The following is an 18,073-nucleotide window of genomic DNA, read 5'->3' as shown; positions in this document are numbered from 1 at the left end:
AGCCACCCAAGAGTGAAAGGTCTCATGCAGTGGTGCTCACCTGGGGCCATTTGGCAACACTTCTAGCTGTCACACTCAGGGTGCTTCTTATATCTAGTGAGTAGAAGCCAAGACGCTGCTGAACACTCTCCACTCTCCACTGCGCAGGAGAGCTCCCACAACCAAGGACTACCCGGCCAGAAATGCCAGGAGGCCCCAGGCTGAGAAAGCCTGGTCTAATCTAAACTGGATTCTGCAGAGCTGATCTTTGTTATCCTCTAACACGATGACCAGTCCATTGTGTATAGCATAATCGATAACATACTTGACCTCTGTCTAAGCCTTTCATCCTGTAACACCAGTGGAGGCCTGCAAAGTGCCAAGGCCATGCTGGCCTGAGAGGCAGAGGGCAATGTAATGGGGTCCCCAGACTGCAGGGAGGGGCATCTAGAACACACTGTCTGCTGGGAGCTCTGGGCTTCTCTTCCCCTTCGCTGCACCACCACGCCCATAGGCCTCAGTCCTAACTCAGTGAGAAGTGAGGGTGTGGGGAAATGCCCTGCCCCTCTCTTTGCTGGGCACCTGGGTTATGGAGACAAAATGAACTCAGGGGTCAGGTAGGTCAGGATGTGGCTCCTGCCTGTACGTCTTACTTGCTGTGTGACGTTGAACAAGTGACATGACCTCTGAACCTTCAGTTTCCTCCTTGAAATGGATGCATGGCACTGAAGACATTAGGTATAGCCTTCATGTACCAGCGGAGCACCTGGCGGCCCGCACTCCCGCTGACTCCTGGAGCGGCAGCCCCGAGTCTCGCCATTCCTGTGGCATTTCCTGAGAAGTGCTCTTGAGGGTTTCTGTGCTGGGTTCTCAGGCTCCACAGGCCTCAGTGGTCTGTCAACAGCTGGGCTGGGCACTGCGGCCAGAGCCTGTTCTTGTTGGGCTCTTGCACATTAGTGTCCATGACCGTGCCTCTCTGGGCACCTTGCCCCAATACCAGGGGCCTGCAAACCCAATTCCTCCCACCTACTGTTTTCTTCTCGAACACAAGGGGAAAAAGCAAACACTAACTCACAAACAACATAACTATATTTTCTCATTTTTAAGTTCAACCCTAAAGAAAGTTCTTCTGTGTGCAATAAACAGCTGTGAATCTGCCTAACAAAGTGAAGGCCTTTTCCCCCACTGGTATTCCCCGAGAGCAATCATTGGCCACCTGCATCTGTTTAGTTGCATTTAATAATTCAGCCCAAGATGAATTTGCATGATTAACATAAAGCCTCGTGATTTTATTTTCTTTCAGGATTTAAATACTGAAACAACCACCATTGTTTTCATTTTCAGGGGTTGTGATTAAAAAACAAAACTTGATTCTAGAATGAACAATTTCTTTTTAAAAAAAAAGTACTTTCAAATACCACTCTCCATAGAATCAAAGAAAAGAATTGCTAACACTGCCTTTATAGATGCAGGGAAACCCAGGTTCTTTTTATGGCTGGTGTTGACCCATTACAAGCAAGCCACACCTCAAACATTTATCCTTTATGGTTTTCCCATAAAATGGTATGGCCCACTCTCCCATGGCATCCATAATGGCTAACATAAAGAAATTTATTTCAGTTCCTCATCTTTGGGCTCTCCACATTTATCTGATCAGGACCCAGAATCTCCAATAAGTCTTTAAGAGAAAACAGCAGTCCTCTTGGATTCCAATAATAGATTAATCACGTCATCCTCAAAAAATAGTAAAAACCCAAACCAAATAAGTTGCATTTGGAAAACCATCTGCCTATGAAGTGGAGACGATGAAATGTGTGTGAACGATAATTTGCAAAGCAGAAGAGGCAGCATCGCTGGGTCTCTTGATGAATATAGTAAAACAGGTTTGTCTAATGGGGAAACATGCATCACTATCAAAAGAAACGAGTGTATCCCACATGGATAAGCAAGCAGGCTTTAATATCTGAGAAGCATTTCAAGCTGTGCCTGCCAGCAATTCTCCGCCTGTCTGATTTTCCTTAACATAAAGGCCGACCTCACTGGTTTAAAAATAATTAGGAAGCGGGAGGTAGTAAATTTGGCTAAAAGTTTGTGCTGTCCATGTTTGCACGGTGTTGCTGTTCCACTGACGCCTCTGTTGATGTTTCCGAATGCAGGAATCATGGTCAGTAAGGAAGCCGGCAAATGCGGACTCGCGACGCCAGAGAGTGAAGTGGAGCCTGCCGCCTGCCTGGCCCTGGAGATGAAATACGCCCTGGATCCCAACCGGCAGATTAAAAAACGGAATAAAGCCCTGCAGGTGCGGTTTAAGGATATCTGCGAGGCGCAGAACGAGCAGAGGGACACGCAGCTCTCTGCGGGACAGCCAGGCGAGAAGCGGGAGGCCAAGGCTGCGCCCTACAGAGCAGCCTACCGCAAATACATGACAGTGCCCGCCCGGAGGTCCATCCCCAACGTCACCAAGAGCACAGGTGTGCAGACCTCGCCCGACCTTAAAAAGTGTTACCAGACCTTCCCTCTGGACCGCAAAAAAGGGAATCTCAAAAGCATCCCAGCTGCGGATGCCTTTAAAAGTCAAGACAATGGGTTTGTAATACATTCGAAAGAGAAGAGTGAGGAAGGGGCCCGGGAGGAGGCCCGACCGTGGGGTGCAGGCCAGGTTCAGAAGACGGCGGCCTTGGTGGTCCATTCCGATGAACACGTGAACGCGCTGGACCAGCCCGCTGGGGTCAACTGTGCAGAGCCATGCAAAAACCCTGATTTGCACAGCTGCCGAGACGCTCCTCTCAAAAACTCCACTCGGCCTCCCTCCCAAGAGCCTGATTACCAGCTGCGTGAGAAAGCAAAACATGACAGGGTGACACCAGACACTGAGGAACCCGCTGCATCGGCCCATGGGAGGGTGTTTAAAACGGAGGTGGCCACCGTTTCTGCACCGGTCGCCAGTGCAAAGACCCCAGAGCCGGCCTTATCAAACTCTGCCGCCACGAGCGAGTGGTCCCTCTTCCCGGTGGCCGACCAGGAGCGGAGGAGAGCCACACATCTCAATGGGCTCCAGGTCCCCCCGGGCACTGCTGTGGCCTGCTCGCCCCCAGTGCAGTGCCTGTCCCCTGAATGTAGTGAACGGCCCCCGCAGACTCCAGCCCCGCTGCCGGGGGAGGAGAACCAGCCTTGTCCGACAGCGGTCGCTGTGGGTGAAGAATGCCAGCAAATCGTGCCTCAGACGGAAGTGGGCGACCTGAAAACACAGCTGCAGATAATGGAGAACTTGATCAGTTCCAGCCAAGAAACCATCAAAGTGCTCTTGGGGGTCATTCAGGAGTTGGAAAAGGGAGAGGCCCATCGGGAAGGGTATGTATGCTCACACGTTTCTTATGAAGCTCTGCAGGCTTGTCACCCCCTGGGGCCACCTGGAGCCTGCAAAGCCCAAATCCATAATAAGACTAAAGCTAGCATTTCTGTGAACAGGCTGTGGTCTGAGGAGACAGGAAGCTCATAGGGGTCACAGAATATTTTGACACTAGCCATTGCATGCTCGCTTTCAAGATTTACCTGTTGGTTAGCATTCATCTGCCTGGGCTGGAATTCAAACCATGATTTTCAATGAACTGATGCATCTTTCCTTTTTATCTCCTAGGACAAGGGTCTATGATATTGATGAAGTATAATAGATATGCCAGTTCAAAATATCTAATCTAAATAAGAAGCTACTTGCCTTTTAGAAATCATATTATGGAAAAGAAAGAATTCACGTAGTATTTTGCAAAGTAAATGCTGACTCGCTTATATTAAATAATTGGAATAAGATTGATATTCAGGACTTTATACCATCGACAATATGTTATTATTTCCTTACCTGGAACTCGTAGCAGCCATGCCCATCCTGAGACGAGCCCTGTCTGTACGATTAGGAGAGAGAGGCCTTTCCCCATTGTTGCCCTGTGTGTCCAGATGGGCTGTAGAGGGAATGATCCCAAGTTAACAGCCAATACTGTCTAGCACTGATAACAGATTGCAAAACTTTGTTTCCATCTTTTGAAATTGAAATTGTGCAGCAGCAAATTTAAAAAATGACCTAATGATAGGATGTTAGTCTTGAGCCCCTTAGCTAGGAAGCCTCATGAGGGCCAGGCAGTGTGCTACGCTGATACAAACCAGCCAGCACTGCTCTGGTTCCACGCCTCTCCAAACAGTGCCCACAGCTTACCAGCCTTTGTCCAGACTGCCAGGCCTTCTCTTTCCCATTTCGCCTTGAGACTTTCTGGATTCCTCCAGCCCATGTTCTGGATGTTGGATCTGAGGCAGTGACCCTCTGCCTCAAGGGATTAGCACCCTTCACTGTGGGCCCCTACCCCTGGTTAAGTGAGCTGGCAGCCAGCATGTACATACACCAAGAGATGCATTGTCAGGGCAGCAAACCAGCCCCTGCACGGTTTCCTCAAGAGGATTGTTGTGGTTGAGGTACACAGTGTTTGCAATTGCAAACAACAGGAGGAAACAACCTCTGCATTCCAGGGCAGGACTGAGTGAGGCTTAAGCCCTGGCTCCAGAGGCAAGGTGCCTGATGTAGGGTCTGCCCTTGGCTTCTGGCTTCTCCAGAATTGTGTAGGTGGCCCATCTACAAAAGGAGTTAATTCTCAATACCCCTCGCCTCCTAATTATAGAGTATTGTTTGTGGTCACCAGTATTAAGCAAAAAGAATTGCTAATTACTCGTAAAATAATCTAACAGGAGATTAGTAGTAACCTAACATTATAGAATGTTTCCAAAAGGGCTTGTTCAGTCTTGGGTTTACATCTCCATTTTCATCCCATTTCAGTCATTTAGACTTGAATATGTACATATCCAAAAGCAACACACTAAGGTGGGTCTGTAAGGGATTTCTCCATCAGTAGACCATATTCCCACGGAAAAATTAAAAGGCCAAACAGGGACCCGATCATTGACTTTGATATAGCTGGTGATGTCTTAAACCAGACCGCAAAACAGGGAGATACCAACATCACCAGTTGGGAAATAAAATTCACCAAATGGTATAAAACCAAATGCATCTGCTAATGTGCGTGCTCACAGGGGAATGTGCCAAATAAAAACCTGCAAAGCCTGGACATCACCAACACCCATGAAAGGAGAACCGGGTTACATACGTTGGCCCCTTGTTAAATTCTTAGAACAAGTGTGGAAATTTGTTTTAAACAGGATGCTGAGTTCTCTGAGACTGTATCAGTCTAGCGAAGTGGTTTTGAGTTTAGTAAGACATGTCTCGGTGGGAATTCTGGCTCTGAGGACTGGGGCAAGGGCTGTACCTCTCTGTGCCTCATTTCTTCACCTGTAAGATGGAGATGATCATCCATCCTGCAGGTGGAGGGTGAGGATGATATGGGTGACCTTCTCATGCGTTTAGCCCAGTGCCAGGTGTGTTGGAATGGGTTGATGTCTGCCAGAGGTGTGAATGTTGGTCTTGCTGGTCAGTGATGTCAGGGTCGGGAGAACACTGAGCAGCCCCATGTCTGAGGCCAGCGTAATGAAGGCACCCCCACACTCTCAGCACACAGGCTGCCACCCACTGCTGTCCCTGAAAGCCCTGAGCTGCTCTCTCCAGTACAGTGGCCGCTAGCCGTATGTGGCTATTGAAATTCAAACTCAAATTAATTACAATTGAAAATTCAGTTCTTCTGTCGCACTGGCAACATTTCAAGTTCTCAAGAGCCACATGTGGCGACTGGCTGCTGCAGAGGACAGAGAACATTTCCTCATCACGCCAGCATCCTTAAAACATGGCACAGTGCCTTGCTCCTAACCACCGAGGCCTGGGCACCTTAGATCAAGGCAAAGGATGACATTACTTTAAAATCAATCCCTCGTTCAGTTGTTGCCTGCACAGGACAAGCTCACAATAGAAAGACAGGTCCTTATCCTGGTGAACTCCCACATCTGTCCCTAAGAACCTTCATTTCCACCTCTCTCTGAGCCCTCTGGACTCAATGGATCAAATGGTTTCGAACTCCAAGGCCACTGTGAAGGTGACCCATCTTGCTCAATGCCCCAGGGTCATTAATTTGGCCAAAATTCCGATTTCCACTACTCTTTTCCATGTGAGAACATAGGGGAGGACAGCAGCCTCAGAGGTGGGCAGATAAGAAGCAAGCTCATTCTTCATCCTGTCTCCAGGTATCTGGGTCCAGTGCAGTCACGGGGAATCAGAGAGATGTGCTGGCACATCCTTAACAACTGGCTCTGGGAGGAGGGGGAGTAACATTTGCTGATTTCAGTGGTGTAAATACTGCTACCATGGCCGATTTCAACCAGCTCACAAAATCCTGAAAATTTAACATTCTGCTCCTCGGAGCACTAGATCAATTCCTTTACGAGTATGCTCTAGGACCATCATTGTAGAAGGAAGAGTTTACAGGACTTAATTTATGTACTTGATTTGAGCTGGGAAATAGAAGTTTTAGTAAAATGAGGAATTCACAGGACTTATTTTATGTACTCAAACTAAGCCAGGAAATAGGTGTTTTCGTTGCATCTCATGGTAGAAAACAGGAAAACTCACTCTATTTTATGGAGATTATTATGTAGTCATTATGTAATATGACAAAGAATTTCATGACCAAGTTAAATATCAATAGAGTTTTCCTTGGAAAATATTCTAAAGTTTAAAAGTTAATAAGAGTGGAGAATGCTCGGGAGGGGGGTAAAATCCATTTCTCTCCCCACCCTCCACCTCCAATAAAGTATGGAGGAGTCTGCTTTGTGTAGAATTTTACCTGCATTAAGGGGAGTCCTAGTGAAGGCAGGTATGTTGTGTGCATCGCAGAGCCCATGACTTTAAATCCCAGTAACACATTTTGCCCTCAAATCCCACATCATATTGTAGGCTTAAGCCAGGCTGGGTGAGGCCACAGGCCTTCTCTCGTGTACGATGTTAGGATGGAGCTAGGGAAGGCAATACTCTTTTGAACTTGGCTAGTGACGGTGGGCCAAATTATGTCTCCTGAAGCATACCGAATGTATAACTCTTTAATAGGAGTCTTTTCTTTTCACTACTTGTTTATTTGTTTATGCATTCTCACTATTGAGTTTGTGCAAACTGCATGATTAAGTTTGCCAGGCAAGCTCTTTGCAGTAGTTCTTACTCTCTGCATCGGAATTTCTGTGTCACCAAACACGACCACTTTCAGTAGCTTCCAAGTTATTTTTCGTAAGAGACTCTTTCATTAATCTCATTTGCTTATGTAGATTTCTGAAAGGCCTCAGCAGAGAAAGTTTTCAGCTTAGGCAAGTTACTTAAGCTCAGTGAGCTTCCATTTCATCTTCTATCAAATAGGGATCGTAGAAGCTTAAAGATGATATCTACAAAGCTCCTAGCAATAACCAACACACAGTGGGCACTGAATAAAGGACATTTCCTAATAGGAGCATTTCAGTAGGATGCATTCTGTGAGTAGGTGGATGTGCAAAAAGTATTCAAAATCATGCCTTTTAGTCCCTTATAAAATGTTAGGGTAATTCACTAAAATTGCTTGCTTTATGCAGTGCAGCAGCATTTGATCACTCTGCTTGCATGAATGCCAAGAATTACCCTGCTTATTTCAGAGCTCTCAGTATTATTCTTGTCTCTTCCCAGGAAGTTCAGGGTCACATAGACTACCTAAATAAGCCACTCATGTAGCCATTGAAGGCTGAGAACCAGGCAAATGGGAATGGGGCACTGAGTTTAAAAACCCAGCCAATTTTTGTTAACGGTCATAATTCCCCAGAGCAGCCATGTGTTGCTGGGCAGGACAACCTCCTGCACCCACGGGGTGCAGGGCTGCAGTGCTCCTGGTGCATGCTCACCAGCAACTGTGACATGGCACCCCGGGGGGGATGGCTGTTTACCTCTAAGACTCTGCACTCCACACATTTAGTGTCTTGATGGGTTTATTGGCTGGTGACAGCCTAATGATATTCTGCTATTCAGTGAAGACCTGAGAACAATATGAAAAGCTTTATTCGAGCTATCAAGCACGAGGGCAGGATTTGCCGTTGCCCAGAGTGAAGTAGGTTCTTTCATTGGTCAGGTCTCTCCCAGCATCGGCCGGGTGTTACCTGCAGGGTTGGGTGTTGGGGAGGCAGCGGGGGAGCAGAACCCAGGCCACAACGGGCCCTTAAATGTGACCAATAAGCAGAGATGAAATCATGAAACTCCGGGGGCTCTGTGGCTGTACTGAGTCAGAGCAGATGTGAGACTACTACTTAAAAGAAGAAAATTCTAAATAACAAACCAACCCAAGAAGTCCAGTAGCTTGCAGGAAAGGTTGTAAATCCAGTGACCCTCAGTCTCCCATTAGTCCCTGCTACCCCCTGACAAGGTCCTGTTCAACCTCACAGAGAAAGGGGCATTTCTCTCTGCTGTGAGGTCCAGGGCACACAGTGATAGAAAAGAAAACTGAGCCAAAGGACCCACCCTGAGATCAGAGGCCTTTGAGGGCAGCACTCACAGTGGCTTTGATGACAAAGGGGACAGGAATAAAGGTCTGAGGGACAACAAGTTAACACAAACCCAGTGTGGAATCCTGTACTAATGTTTGCTCAACTTCCTTCTCCTTTTAATCACTAAAAACAGGAGGACAGCCACGGAGTGGGTGAAGAGGCATGTGCATACACGCATGTCGAGGTCAGGGCTGAGGCTCGTGGGATGTATGTTTGGAAGACCTCAGGGTCAGTTTCTGACATAGCACGTGTCGGCACACTTTTTCTGCAAATGGCCAAATAGCAAATATTTTAGGCTTTAAGGGCCATATAGTCTCTGTTAAAATAATTCAGCTCTGCCACTGTATCATGAAAGCAGTCACAGACAATACACATACAAATGACTATTGCTGTGTTCCCATGAAACTGTCTTTACAAAAACAGGCGGCAGCCAGATTTCGGCCACGGGTTGGAGTTTGCCGACTTCTGTGATGCGGTCTTGTAAATGTAGTGACCACATTTACTCAACTGAAAACCGGTCAGAATATGGGTGCAGGACAATCCCAGGTGTGTGACTGCCACACAAACAGGTACATCATTCATTGCCACGTTCAGAAGGCTTCTACCAATGGTCTCCTAAGTGGTGGGCACGGTGCCAGGCAAGGAGGGATACAAGTCAAATGAACTCAGGGCCACTTTTGAAGCGTTCACAGGTCACTGACATTCAGTTTGCTCAAGTCTACGCTTAATTGTTCATCAGCCCATGCAAGCCTCAGAATTCTGCTTTGGAACTCTGTGTGTGTGTGTATTATCCACATACATGTAATTCGTATGTGTCATGCATACATGAAAGCATTTCGTGAAAACATGAGAAAGGTCTCACTCTCCCACCAGCAGTTATAAGAGGTCATCATAGCACATATTTGTGTGACGTGACTGCATTCACCTAGATACTGATGCTAGATGGACAGAAATTATGTACTTGCTTTATCTTACATCCTTATATTGACAAATCACTCCAAATCAGGCACTTTTCAGAAGGACCTGTCAGGGGATGAGAAATCTCTCTGAATTTTCTCTAATTATCCATGCCCAAACAGAATAAATACTGCATCACAATTACAGAGGAAGCATGAGGGGACAATTTAATTTGTTTGTCACAGAGGAGAAAGAACCAACATGGAAAATTGTGCACCACTGCGGCAGCCAGGACATAAACATGGGAATCACCGACGTCTCAGCATGAGATTCTGACAGTAAACTTCCCAGAGCCCCCCCCCGAGAGCCGAGGGGAAAGCTGGGCACAGTTAGGGGATCCCATCACAGTTTGGCTGGGCACCCGCTAGAAGGATGATTGGGTTACTCTTGCCAAAACCTACCCACTTAATTGAAACCAAAGTCTTCCACCTGGTTAGCTGGGAATGGCCGAATTTCGAAGAGGAGCGGTGGGTGACATTAGTCTCGCTAGCCTCTGCAGTTCTGCAAAAGATCCTTGTAGATCTTCTCTGGAAGGTTGTGTGCTGCCTTTCCAGGCGTCTGGCACAATGCATCACAGAAAAGCAGAGCATGTGAGCAGCAAGGGCTGCAGCGCTCAGCAGCAAGATCAGAAGCAGAAAGGTCCTCTTCCCTGCCCAATGCACTCCTATCCCTTAGCGCTCCCTATCTGAACGGGATGAAAACATTAGCACTTCATTTTCTAATGTTCTTGATAAATCAGTTTCGGTGTCTCTCTGCACATTTGTTGTAACCCAAAACATTTAAAAACATTCCAGCCAGCCGTCGGAGGCTGACAGAAGACAAGGCTCTCAGTCCTGGACTGTGTTTGCACTCAGTAAAAGTTACATCCTTCCAGGCTACTTTGGTACTGAGAAGCAGCCTTCCCAGTGCTCAAATGCAGGGAAGTGAAGCAAGGGAGCAAAAGCGTGAACACATTAAGAGAGATTTTTCTTGCTTGATTATGCAGACTGGTTTATTTTGGAGTGTTAGGAGGAGCTGAGGATTACCAAATGGAGACATCAAGCTTTGTCCTTGTTTTCAGAGAAAAATACAGGGCAAGTTTATTTGGTGTCACGGACAGGGCTGCTGATACGGGGTCAGGAAATATGGGTTTGGTCCTAGCTCATTCTTGAGGAGCCTCTCTGAGCTCCACGTTTCCATACAAAAGAAGGACAGTCCAAATGAGAGGAGGGACCTCAAGGCTCCTTGCTGCTCTAAGAACAGATTCCCCAGAGACGTCTAACAACATCATAATTTCAACCACTGTCTTAAAATACTCATAAAAGTGTACACAGAGAAAGAGGGAAAAAAACAACACAACCCTCTCTACAGAGGTTGGTGGATAAATGTACACCAATCCCACTGTTTACGTTTTCTTCCCCCCCACCCCCCCGGCACTTGGTCCAATCCTTCTCTCTTCCACTGCTCCACATGTTGGAGTTGGCCTCTGTCCTTCTAGGTTGCAATCCTTTGAATAGTTTTCAGGGAAACCATTTTCTCTTTTTCTGTTGCCACTAATGGCTTTTTATATATTTGTGATGAAATATTCAGGTTCTAAAGTCCAAGTATAAGTTTTCATGCTGTATGATTTTGAAATGGAAGCACACATCATATACTTTCTAGCATTTTCTTCATTTAATGCACAGGGCCGTGGTGAGTCTTTTCTATAACTTATATTTACATAACTTTATAAAAGCTATTTTTAAGTTATTGAAAAATAATAAGCCTTTCCATCCTTAATATGAAAAATGAAGCAAATATATGTGTAAGAATATAAAACATTCCAAATTCTTGCTTTGGGCTTCATGTAGGTATCACACATACTTGAAAATGTAATTTAAATAATCTTCCTGTGCAGAATGTCAAAATAGATTTCAAATACCTCCCCAGCCTTTTAAGTTGGAAGGTGAATGAAAGCCTCACCACCAAGCCACTAGGCAATTCAGACACCCCATTTGTAGACGAAATGAGCAATTCAAGGCATGACATGAACGTTTATGGAATTTATGGATTTGTGTCCCAGAATTCAGATTTTTTAAAAAAGAGAGGCATTGCAAGTTCTAGTTTTCAAATACTTTTTTAAATCCCATGCAATTTCTGCTAAGCTATGCAAAAATGGTTTGAGCTTTATTTCCCACTGGATCCATGGGAGAATTCCAGTGGAGTGAGTGTCTCTTGGCAGAGCACCTACAAAGCTCATCTATTCTGAACACCTCCAATATGCTGGCTATTCTGCATTGTCTTATTTAATCCTCAGAATCACACTGCAAGGTAGGAGTTATCTCCATGAGGAAACTAAAGCTTGGATATGCTAAGTAACATTCTCCAAGGTCAAAAGGCTGGTGAAAAATGGTCAAGACAGAATTCACATCTAGACCTGTCAGGCCCGAGCACCCATTCTCTCCCTCCTCTGAAAATGGGAAACCTGGTAAGTCTGCACAGAATTAAAAAGCAGGCATTTTTGTTGCTCCTGCAAATCTGGGTTCTTCCTTTGACTAGAAGGGGCTGAGAGGCTCTTTGCGCCCAGACCTGGTAAGGGCCATGCGAATTTATGTTCTGGAGAAAGCAGACTTCTAATGCTAGAGATAGCAGAAAGCACCTTTTGAAGGGATCCCAGTAATAAAGTATGGTTTTAAGGATTCATAATCAGTAGGAGGAATCCCTTCTTTGAGATAATTTTGGAAAAATCAAAGCCATTGATCTTGATGTCCAGGGACCTCAGTGCCAAGCACAAAATCTATCCATGAGCAGCCTTCCTGGGGAAACCACCTCAGGGCCCTTGGGTACCGTTTGTAATGTTAGTGGCTCATCAAGTGACCACAACCTGTCCCTCTGGCTCTGCCTTCCTCAAATTTAGGTCCAAATTCATGTGAACAATAAGTTGAAGGAAAGTTTTCAATTCAACATAAAAATAACATGCATGCATGTATTTTAAAAGCCAGATTTAAAAGGACATTTATGAGAACTAATGATCTAAAATGAGCATATTTTGGCCAAAAATGGAGTAAAATTTTTTCTATCAATATCTCATTGGTTTCAGCACTAGACTGTCTCCCCAGAAAAGGTCTCATAATTGGACATCAAGAATTTTATAAATGATGACACCAAAATTTAAAGATTTTAATCTTCAGCTATAAGAACTCTGAAGCATTTGTTTCAAAAAAACAGGTGCAGTGTCAGGCTTTTGAAACAAAGCATAAAAGCTTAACAAAGAGTAAGTTCTGATTTAAAACTGTTAACTAAACTGCTCTAAAAAAACATCAAAAGAAATGATAAATCAACGATAAAAGCGTCTATGGATATTTACCACTGGAACCACTGGCAAACGCACAACGTTAATGCCTTCAAATTAACACCTCGGTCAGTGAGACGATATGTGACAGTATGGTGCTGGAGAAAAATGGCAAGCCAGAAGGAAAATCTGTTTTAATACAGTGTACTCACATTCCTATTTTCATTCTAGTTTGGTAGCCAGTGCCACCAAAATTCATTTTCATTAATTTTCAATAAATTATAGCTTAAGCTTTATCTCTCCTCCAGGAAAACAAGTTAATCAACTTAGCCTCAGCTCAGCCCTAAAAAGTTGTTTTCCTTATTAATCGCCACCCCTGGTGCCCTCTGGGGCGAGTGACTTATTTGTCATTATTGTCATCATTTTGCAACGTAGCATCTCCTTGATTTCAGGACAGTATGAGAGAAACTGTAAGCTTTGCCTTGTTTGTAATATAACTAGGCAGTTCACACACAAAATAATAATTACTCTCTTTCCCAATTTTTACATACCGTGATTTTATATTATGGAAATATGATTATAAAACACTAAGGAAAAAAGTCCTGCCCTAATAATAGTGTTGCTCTCTGTGTCTGTATGTGTCCAAATCTGCATGTATTTCTGACAGTAATAATAATGTATATGCAGTAATAATAATATATTCTGTTTTCTTCATCACACATGGCTCTGTGTAAAGGAAGGCAGGCAGGGAGCTGGGGCAGGGCCTTAGGGTGAGGCTCAGACAACAAGAAACGCTGCTGCAGGTGAGGCAGATGGCTGAGGGAGAGAGCAAGGGGGGCCACCTGACTCGTGCTTACTCTCAGGGGACGAGAGGCCACATGGGCTTGAAGCTTCACACTACCTGCAACACTCTACCACTAAACACCATTATTGTTTCACTTTAATTCTTTGTAATGAAAACAAACATTACAAGCTTCCCTAACAGCCAGAGCCTCCTCAGAATTACAGTGTCACCACAAGTGGGGAGCTGCTAGGCCAATAGAAGTTAATTTGTCAACACTGTGTAAAGAAAGCCACTGAGTTCGTTATTAATAGGGTGTTTCTCACTGAAACTCGTTCTCCAGGATTGCTTCTGGGATAAAGAAATGACATTTCCCAGGGTTGAGGAGGGGTGCTGGTTTAGGTGCAGACAAAGCCATTTATTTTAATAACTGGGTGTGGGAAGCAGAAGACGACTGACCTTTTCCACTTGTTTGGGGAAATTTAAGATGGGATCATGGTAATAACTTGTAGACAAATGTTCTCACCGGATCCAGCTGAGAACATCACAAAACTGACGGCCCTCTTTTTCTGTTGAGAAGCATGAGGGTATGGTATCAGTTAACCCAGCAGGATACTCACACAGATTCTTCATTCATTCATTCATTCATTTGCTCATTCATTATTCAAAAAATATTTCTTGAGCACCTCCTAAACCTCAGGACCCAATGTGGGCACTGAACTTTAGGGAACAAATAGACGAAAACCTCTGCCCTCATGGTGCTGGCATTGTAGTGAGGGAAACAGACTAAAAGCAACGTAATAACTAAAATCTGTGGCATGTTCCATGGTGACAAGTGTTGTGGAGACGTTTAAAACAGAGAAGGGATGTAGGGCACTAACTTCCTATGAGTCATGAAAGAAACAGGTATTTTTGATGCACACCTCAGGCCTGCTCTGTGGGAGGCACTGACCTGAGTGTCAGGATTGGGAAGATGAATGAAGACATGTTCGTGGCCACCAACAGGCTCTCGGTCACCCCTGAGAAAGACACCTCTGTTTGCCATCGTCAATATCCATTGCAGAACTGTCTGCAAGAGAGCCACAAACAAGATGCTGGGAATTTGCCAGAGGATGTGCTGAGCTCCTTATGAGAGAACAGTGAGGCTGGGCCAGACCCAAGCCTGCTGGTCTGAATGAGCATAGAAACAGTCCAATGGAAGGAATGCTACTTATCCAAGTTATACGTGTCTGCTCCCTTAATATATAAACAAGTCCTTCATCTTGGAAACATATATTCTCTAGAGTTTAAGTGTCATGAGGACAAGATCTATGTTTTATTCATCCAAGCAACTGCTCCCTAGCAAAGGGCCATGCACAGAGCTGACACTCAGGAAGCATGGTGATAGCCAGTTAGTTATTTTGGCTAATTTATAGCAAAGTCCTTTAAGGTCTATAAGGACTTATTCCTAAGAGAAATAACCAGGATTACTGAAAACTATCCTGATGTGTTTAATAAGATAACACAGGGTTTGGATATAGAGCTAGTTCTTCAAGGGTCAATTCCTGGCTTGGGGAGAATAGGACTTGTACAATTTTGAGAACTTCACTCTCCAGTGGAAAAAATTAAGTAAGGGTAAGACAAATGGGAAGAAGAAAGACACACCTCAACTTATGAATGGGTTGTGCTAAAGAACATCATTTCTAAGGAATTTGTTTGGACCTCCGCACATTTCCAACAAGATAAAATTATACTTGGTGTTAGATTCCCAGGCTAGCCCTCACATTCTTTTCAGCTGTGTTGAGACTCAACTAGAGAGTGTTATAAATCTAACCATCATGTTGGTAGAGTGATATTCCTTCTGAGTTCTAACAAGGGGTTCCCTTAGTGGAGTCAACCAGGACAACTCTATTTTATATAAGGAATGTTTAGAACATACATATTCATATTCAGGAGGACCACATGAGTGTGTGTGGAAAAAAAGTATTTGATGTACTTCCATCTCAGTGAGAGCCCCTTTCTCCAAAAAGAAGTTCTAGACAAATAAAGGAATATTTAATGGGATTGGCCTTCCTGTCTGGCCTCACATCTATGGGCAAAAGAGTTGAAGAGAGAAACCAGGGTCATATAATAAATAATGATTGCTGGCTAAAATTCTCTAAACACACATGATTCAGTGATGATACTAAAGCAACTCTAATGTAGACACTGCTATACCATGTTCAAGGTACTAAACAAAGAACATGGAAGGAAGTCTTTTAAAGTTTTATTTAAATGTCAAGTAACAGCTGCTAAATTTCACTGGAACAGAGATCAAACCAACCCTCAAAGATCTACGGAGACAAAATTATTTTCCCAATTAATATTTTTTTCCTTTGCTCTTTCATTCATCATTCCATTAATCCACAAACCTTTATTGCCACCTCTCCTGTGACTGGCACTCCAGACGTTGGCTGGGCAAACAAAACTACGAAGCCCGCCATGACAATACTGAATGATAAGTGTTCTGGTAGAGGAAAGTTATTGACAGCTGGAGGAAAGGCACCTGAAGGGCAGTTGATGGTGCTGCTCCCGCAAATACTAAGGCTTCAAAACAATGAGCCCACTTAGACTTCCCTAAGGCAAGGGTGCTACAAAGAATTAGGGGGGTGGTCACTGTTACTTTGTGTTCTTCAAAACACAACCTCAGTTTTCAAAACAAACAAATTTCTTTGTCTGCTTGGGGATGCCAGGCCACTAATGAACACAGAATTTGCTCAGCCTAACATAGCAAGTTGGCCAGTGGCTAAAAAGATGGCTCCTCTCAGCTGCTGGGAGAAAGGGACTGGTCAATCTCATCGCCAACGAAGGCCAGTACTGTCTTTTATTGACCAATGGGTAATCTTGGAGTTTATTAGGAAAATCAACTTCATATTCTTGTAACAAATTTAAATTAGATGTTCCCCAAATCCTGGCATTTAATAGCTCAAGTGCTTAAAACAGATATAGTTGAGTTTCCATGGATATATGGGGAAAGTCTAAATGCGCTTTAGCTACTGAACAGCTGATACATGAGATGACTAACTACACTTCCAGGGCATAATTTGGCAAATTCCTAGTGAGAATGTAGCCCTAGGAACAAGCCAAAACTACTGCCGGGGGTGGCCTTCAAACATGAGAGGGCGTCCCTGAAAACAGCTGACTTTGACTACTTGTTGAAATTTAATTTCTCCCAACAACAGTAGTGGTATCATTTATGCCTCTAATTAACATCACTTTGAGACTATTAAGTGAAAAAGCCCTAGAAGATGCTGACATAAATGATGGCTCAGTTATCAAGAAGGGATGGCTGGAGCGCAAACCTGGGCTAGAAGGCAAAAGAAAAAAAACTTTTTGGCACCCAGTGAGAAAGCCAAAAGAACAAGAGAGATCAAAATTAAGAGAATAAATTAAACAAGTGCCTAGAAATATCATTGAGAGCAGAGACCGAGACCGTGCCGTGTTCTTTTGTGCAGCAACCACCATCTCTAGCTGAGGGCGTAACGTGTACCTTTGAGTTAATGCAAAGTAACAATTCCAATACCCTATGTAACTCGTGTTTTGACAACCACAATTAAAGGATCACACCCTGATTTTAGCATTACCCAAAATGCCATTTGCTTATGTGCTAGAAACTCTGAACTGGCTGAAAATCACCATGCCATTTAGAAGATCAGCAAAGTAGCAACGAGGTCACTCGCACTGTGTGCAAAGCAGAGCGTCGAGGAGGGGCCCACAGCAGGTTGCATGCTAACACACTTGTCACGGTAGTTGAGACGAGAATGCTTTTCTGAAATCTAAAACCAAACACCCCATCCACACTTACTCAAGAATGTGAAAAGAGAATTTCCAATTGGCTATTTAAGATCCTATGGAAAAAACAATGTTGTGGGACTGTGGCAGTAGGAACAGCACATTAAAGTCAATCCAATAATCCAATACTAGTAATTACTATTGAATACAAGAGAATTAATTTCCAGTTGCCAACCATTCTTCTCTGAGATGCTTATAACTTTGTCAGACTTGGCTGCTTCTGATAATAGGCACAGTAAGAGATGTATTTTTTTCCTCTCCTTTTTCACCAAACATTTTGGGGGGGCTGGTTACTCACAGTTGTTAATCCTGACTCTCAGGCCCCATCTTCAAGGTCTCAGAGACACTAAGCAGTTTGGATATGTGGCCAGGAAGAAAGCTTCCGGTGACCTTTCTCTGACATTTCTCAGCATCCTTTCCTACCACCTAGGGCCCTGCTATCTTAGATCTCCCTGTGATGTGCTCATGACAAAGCAGATGCTGTCTGTCACTCCTGTCCCCTGCTTTTCAGTCCCTGTCTCCCAGGACACAGCTGTGGTATAGTTCAGGCTGAAGTTGGCAGTCGTCCTTCTTCCTTGATCATTCCCACGGCTTTGTTATAAAAACTGCTATACCAGCTCTGCCATGTGCCTTCCTTCGTTATTGTTATTGTTGTTTTAATCCCACTCCCCATTGCCTCTTTTGCTGTTGATTGGCAACAGGAATAACTGAAGACTTGCATACCTAAAATTATCACCAATGTTGTCTTTTTTATATAAATATACAAAATTATATTTTTATATTCAGGAATTTTTTATAATGACAACTAAAGAACTGGA

General features: G+C 44.3%; 2 protein-coding genes across 4 annotated transcripts in view; one reads left to right on the top strand and one right to left on the bottom strand.

Moving 5' to 3' along the window:
* The window catches only part of DOCK1 (dedicator of cytokinesis 1), a 505,015-nt gene that overhangs the window by 261,108 nt on the left and 225,834 nt on the right, over window positions 1-18,073 (bottom strand). The window lies entirely within an intron of this gene.
* Window positions 2,136-18,073, top strand: part of INSYN2A (inhibitory synaptic factor 2A) — a 37,561-nt gene continuing 21,623 nt past the window's right edge. The window contains exon 1 of the mRNA XM_004438873.3: window positions 2,136-3,330. Coding sequence (XP_004438930.2) covers window positions 2,141-3,330 — 1,190 coding nt within the window. The 5' untranslated portion in view covers window positions 2,136-2,140. The remainder of the gene's footprint in view (window positions 3,331-18,073) is intronic.

This window comes from Ceratotherium simum, chromosome 6 (assembly GCF_057802395.1).
Source record: "Ceratotherium simum simum isolate JZ-2026a chromosome 6, ASM5780239v1, whole genome shotgun sequence".
In the NCBI taxonomy this organism is placed as follows: domain Eukaryota; kingdom Metazoa; phylum Chordata; class Mammalia; order Perissodactyla; family Rhinocerotidae; genus Ceratotherium; species Ceratotherium simum.
The sequence above is the reverse complement of the archived record's forward strand: the minus strand, read 5'-3'. Positions and strand labels throughout refer to the sequence as shown.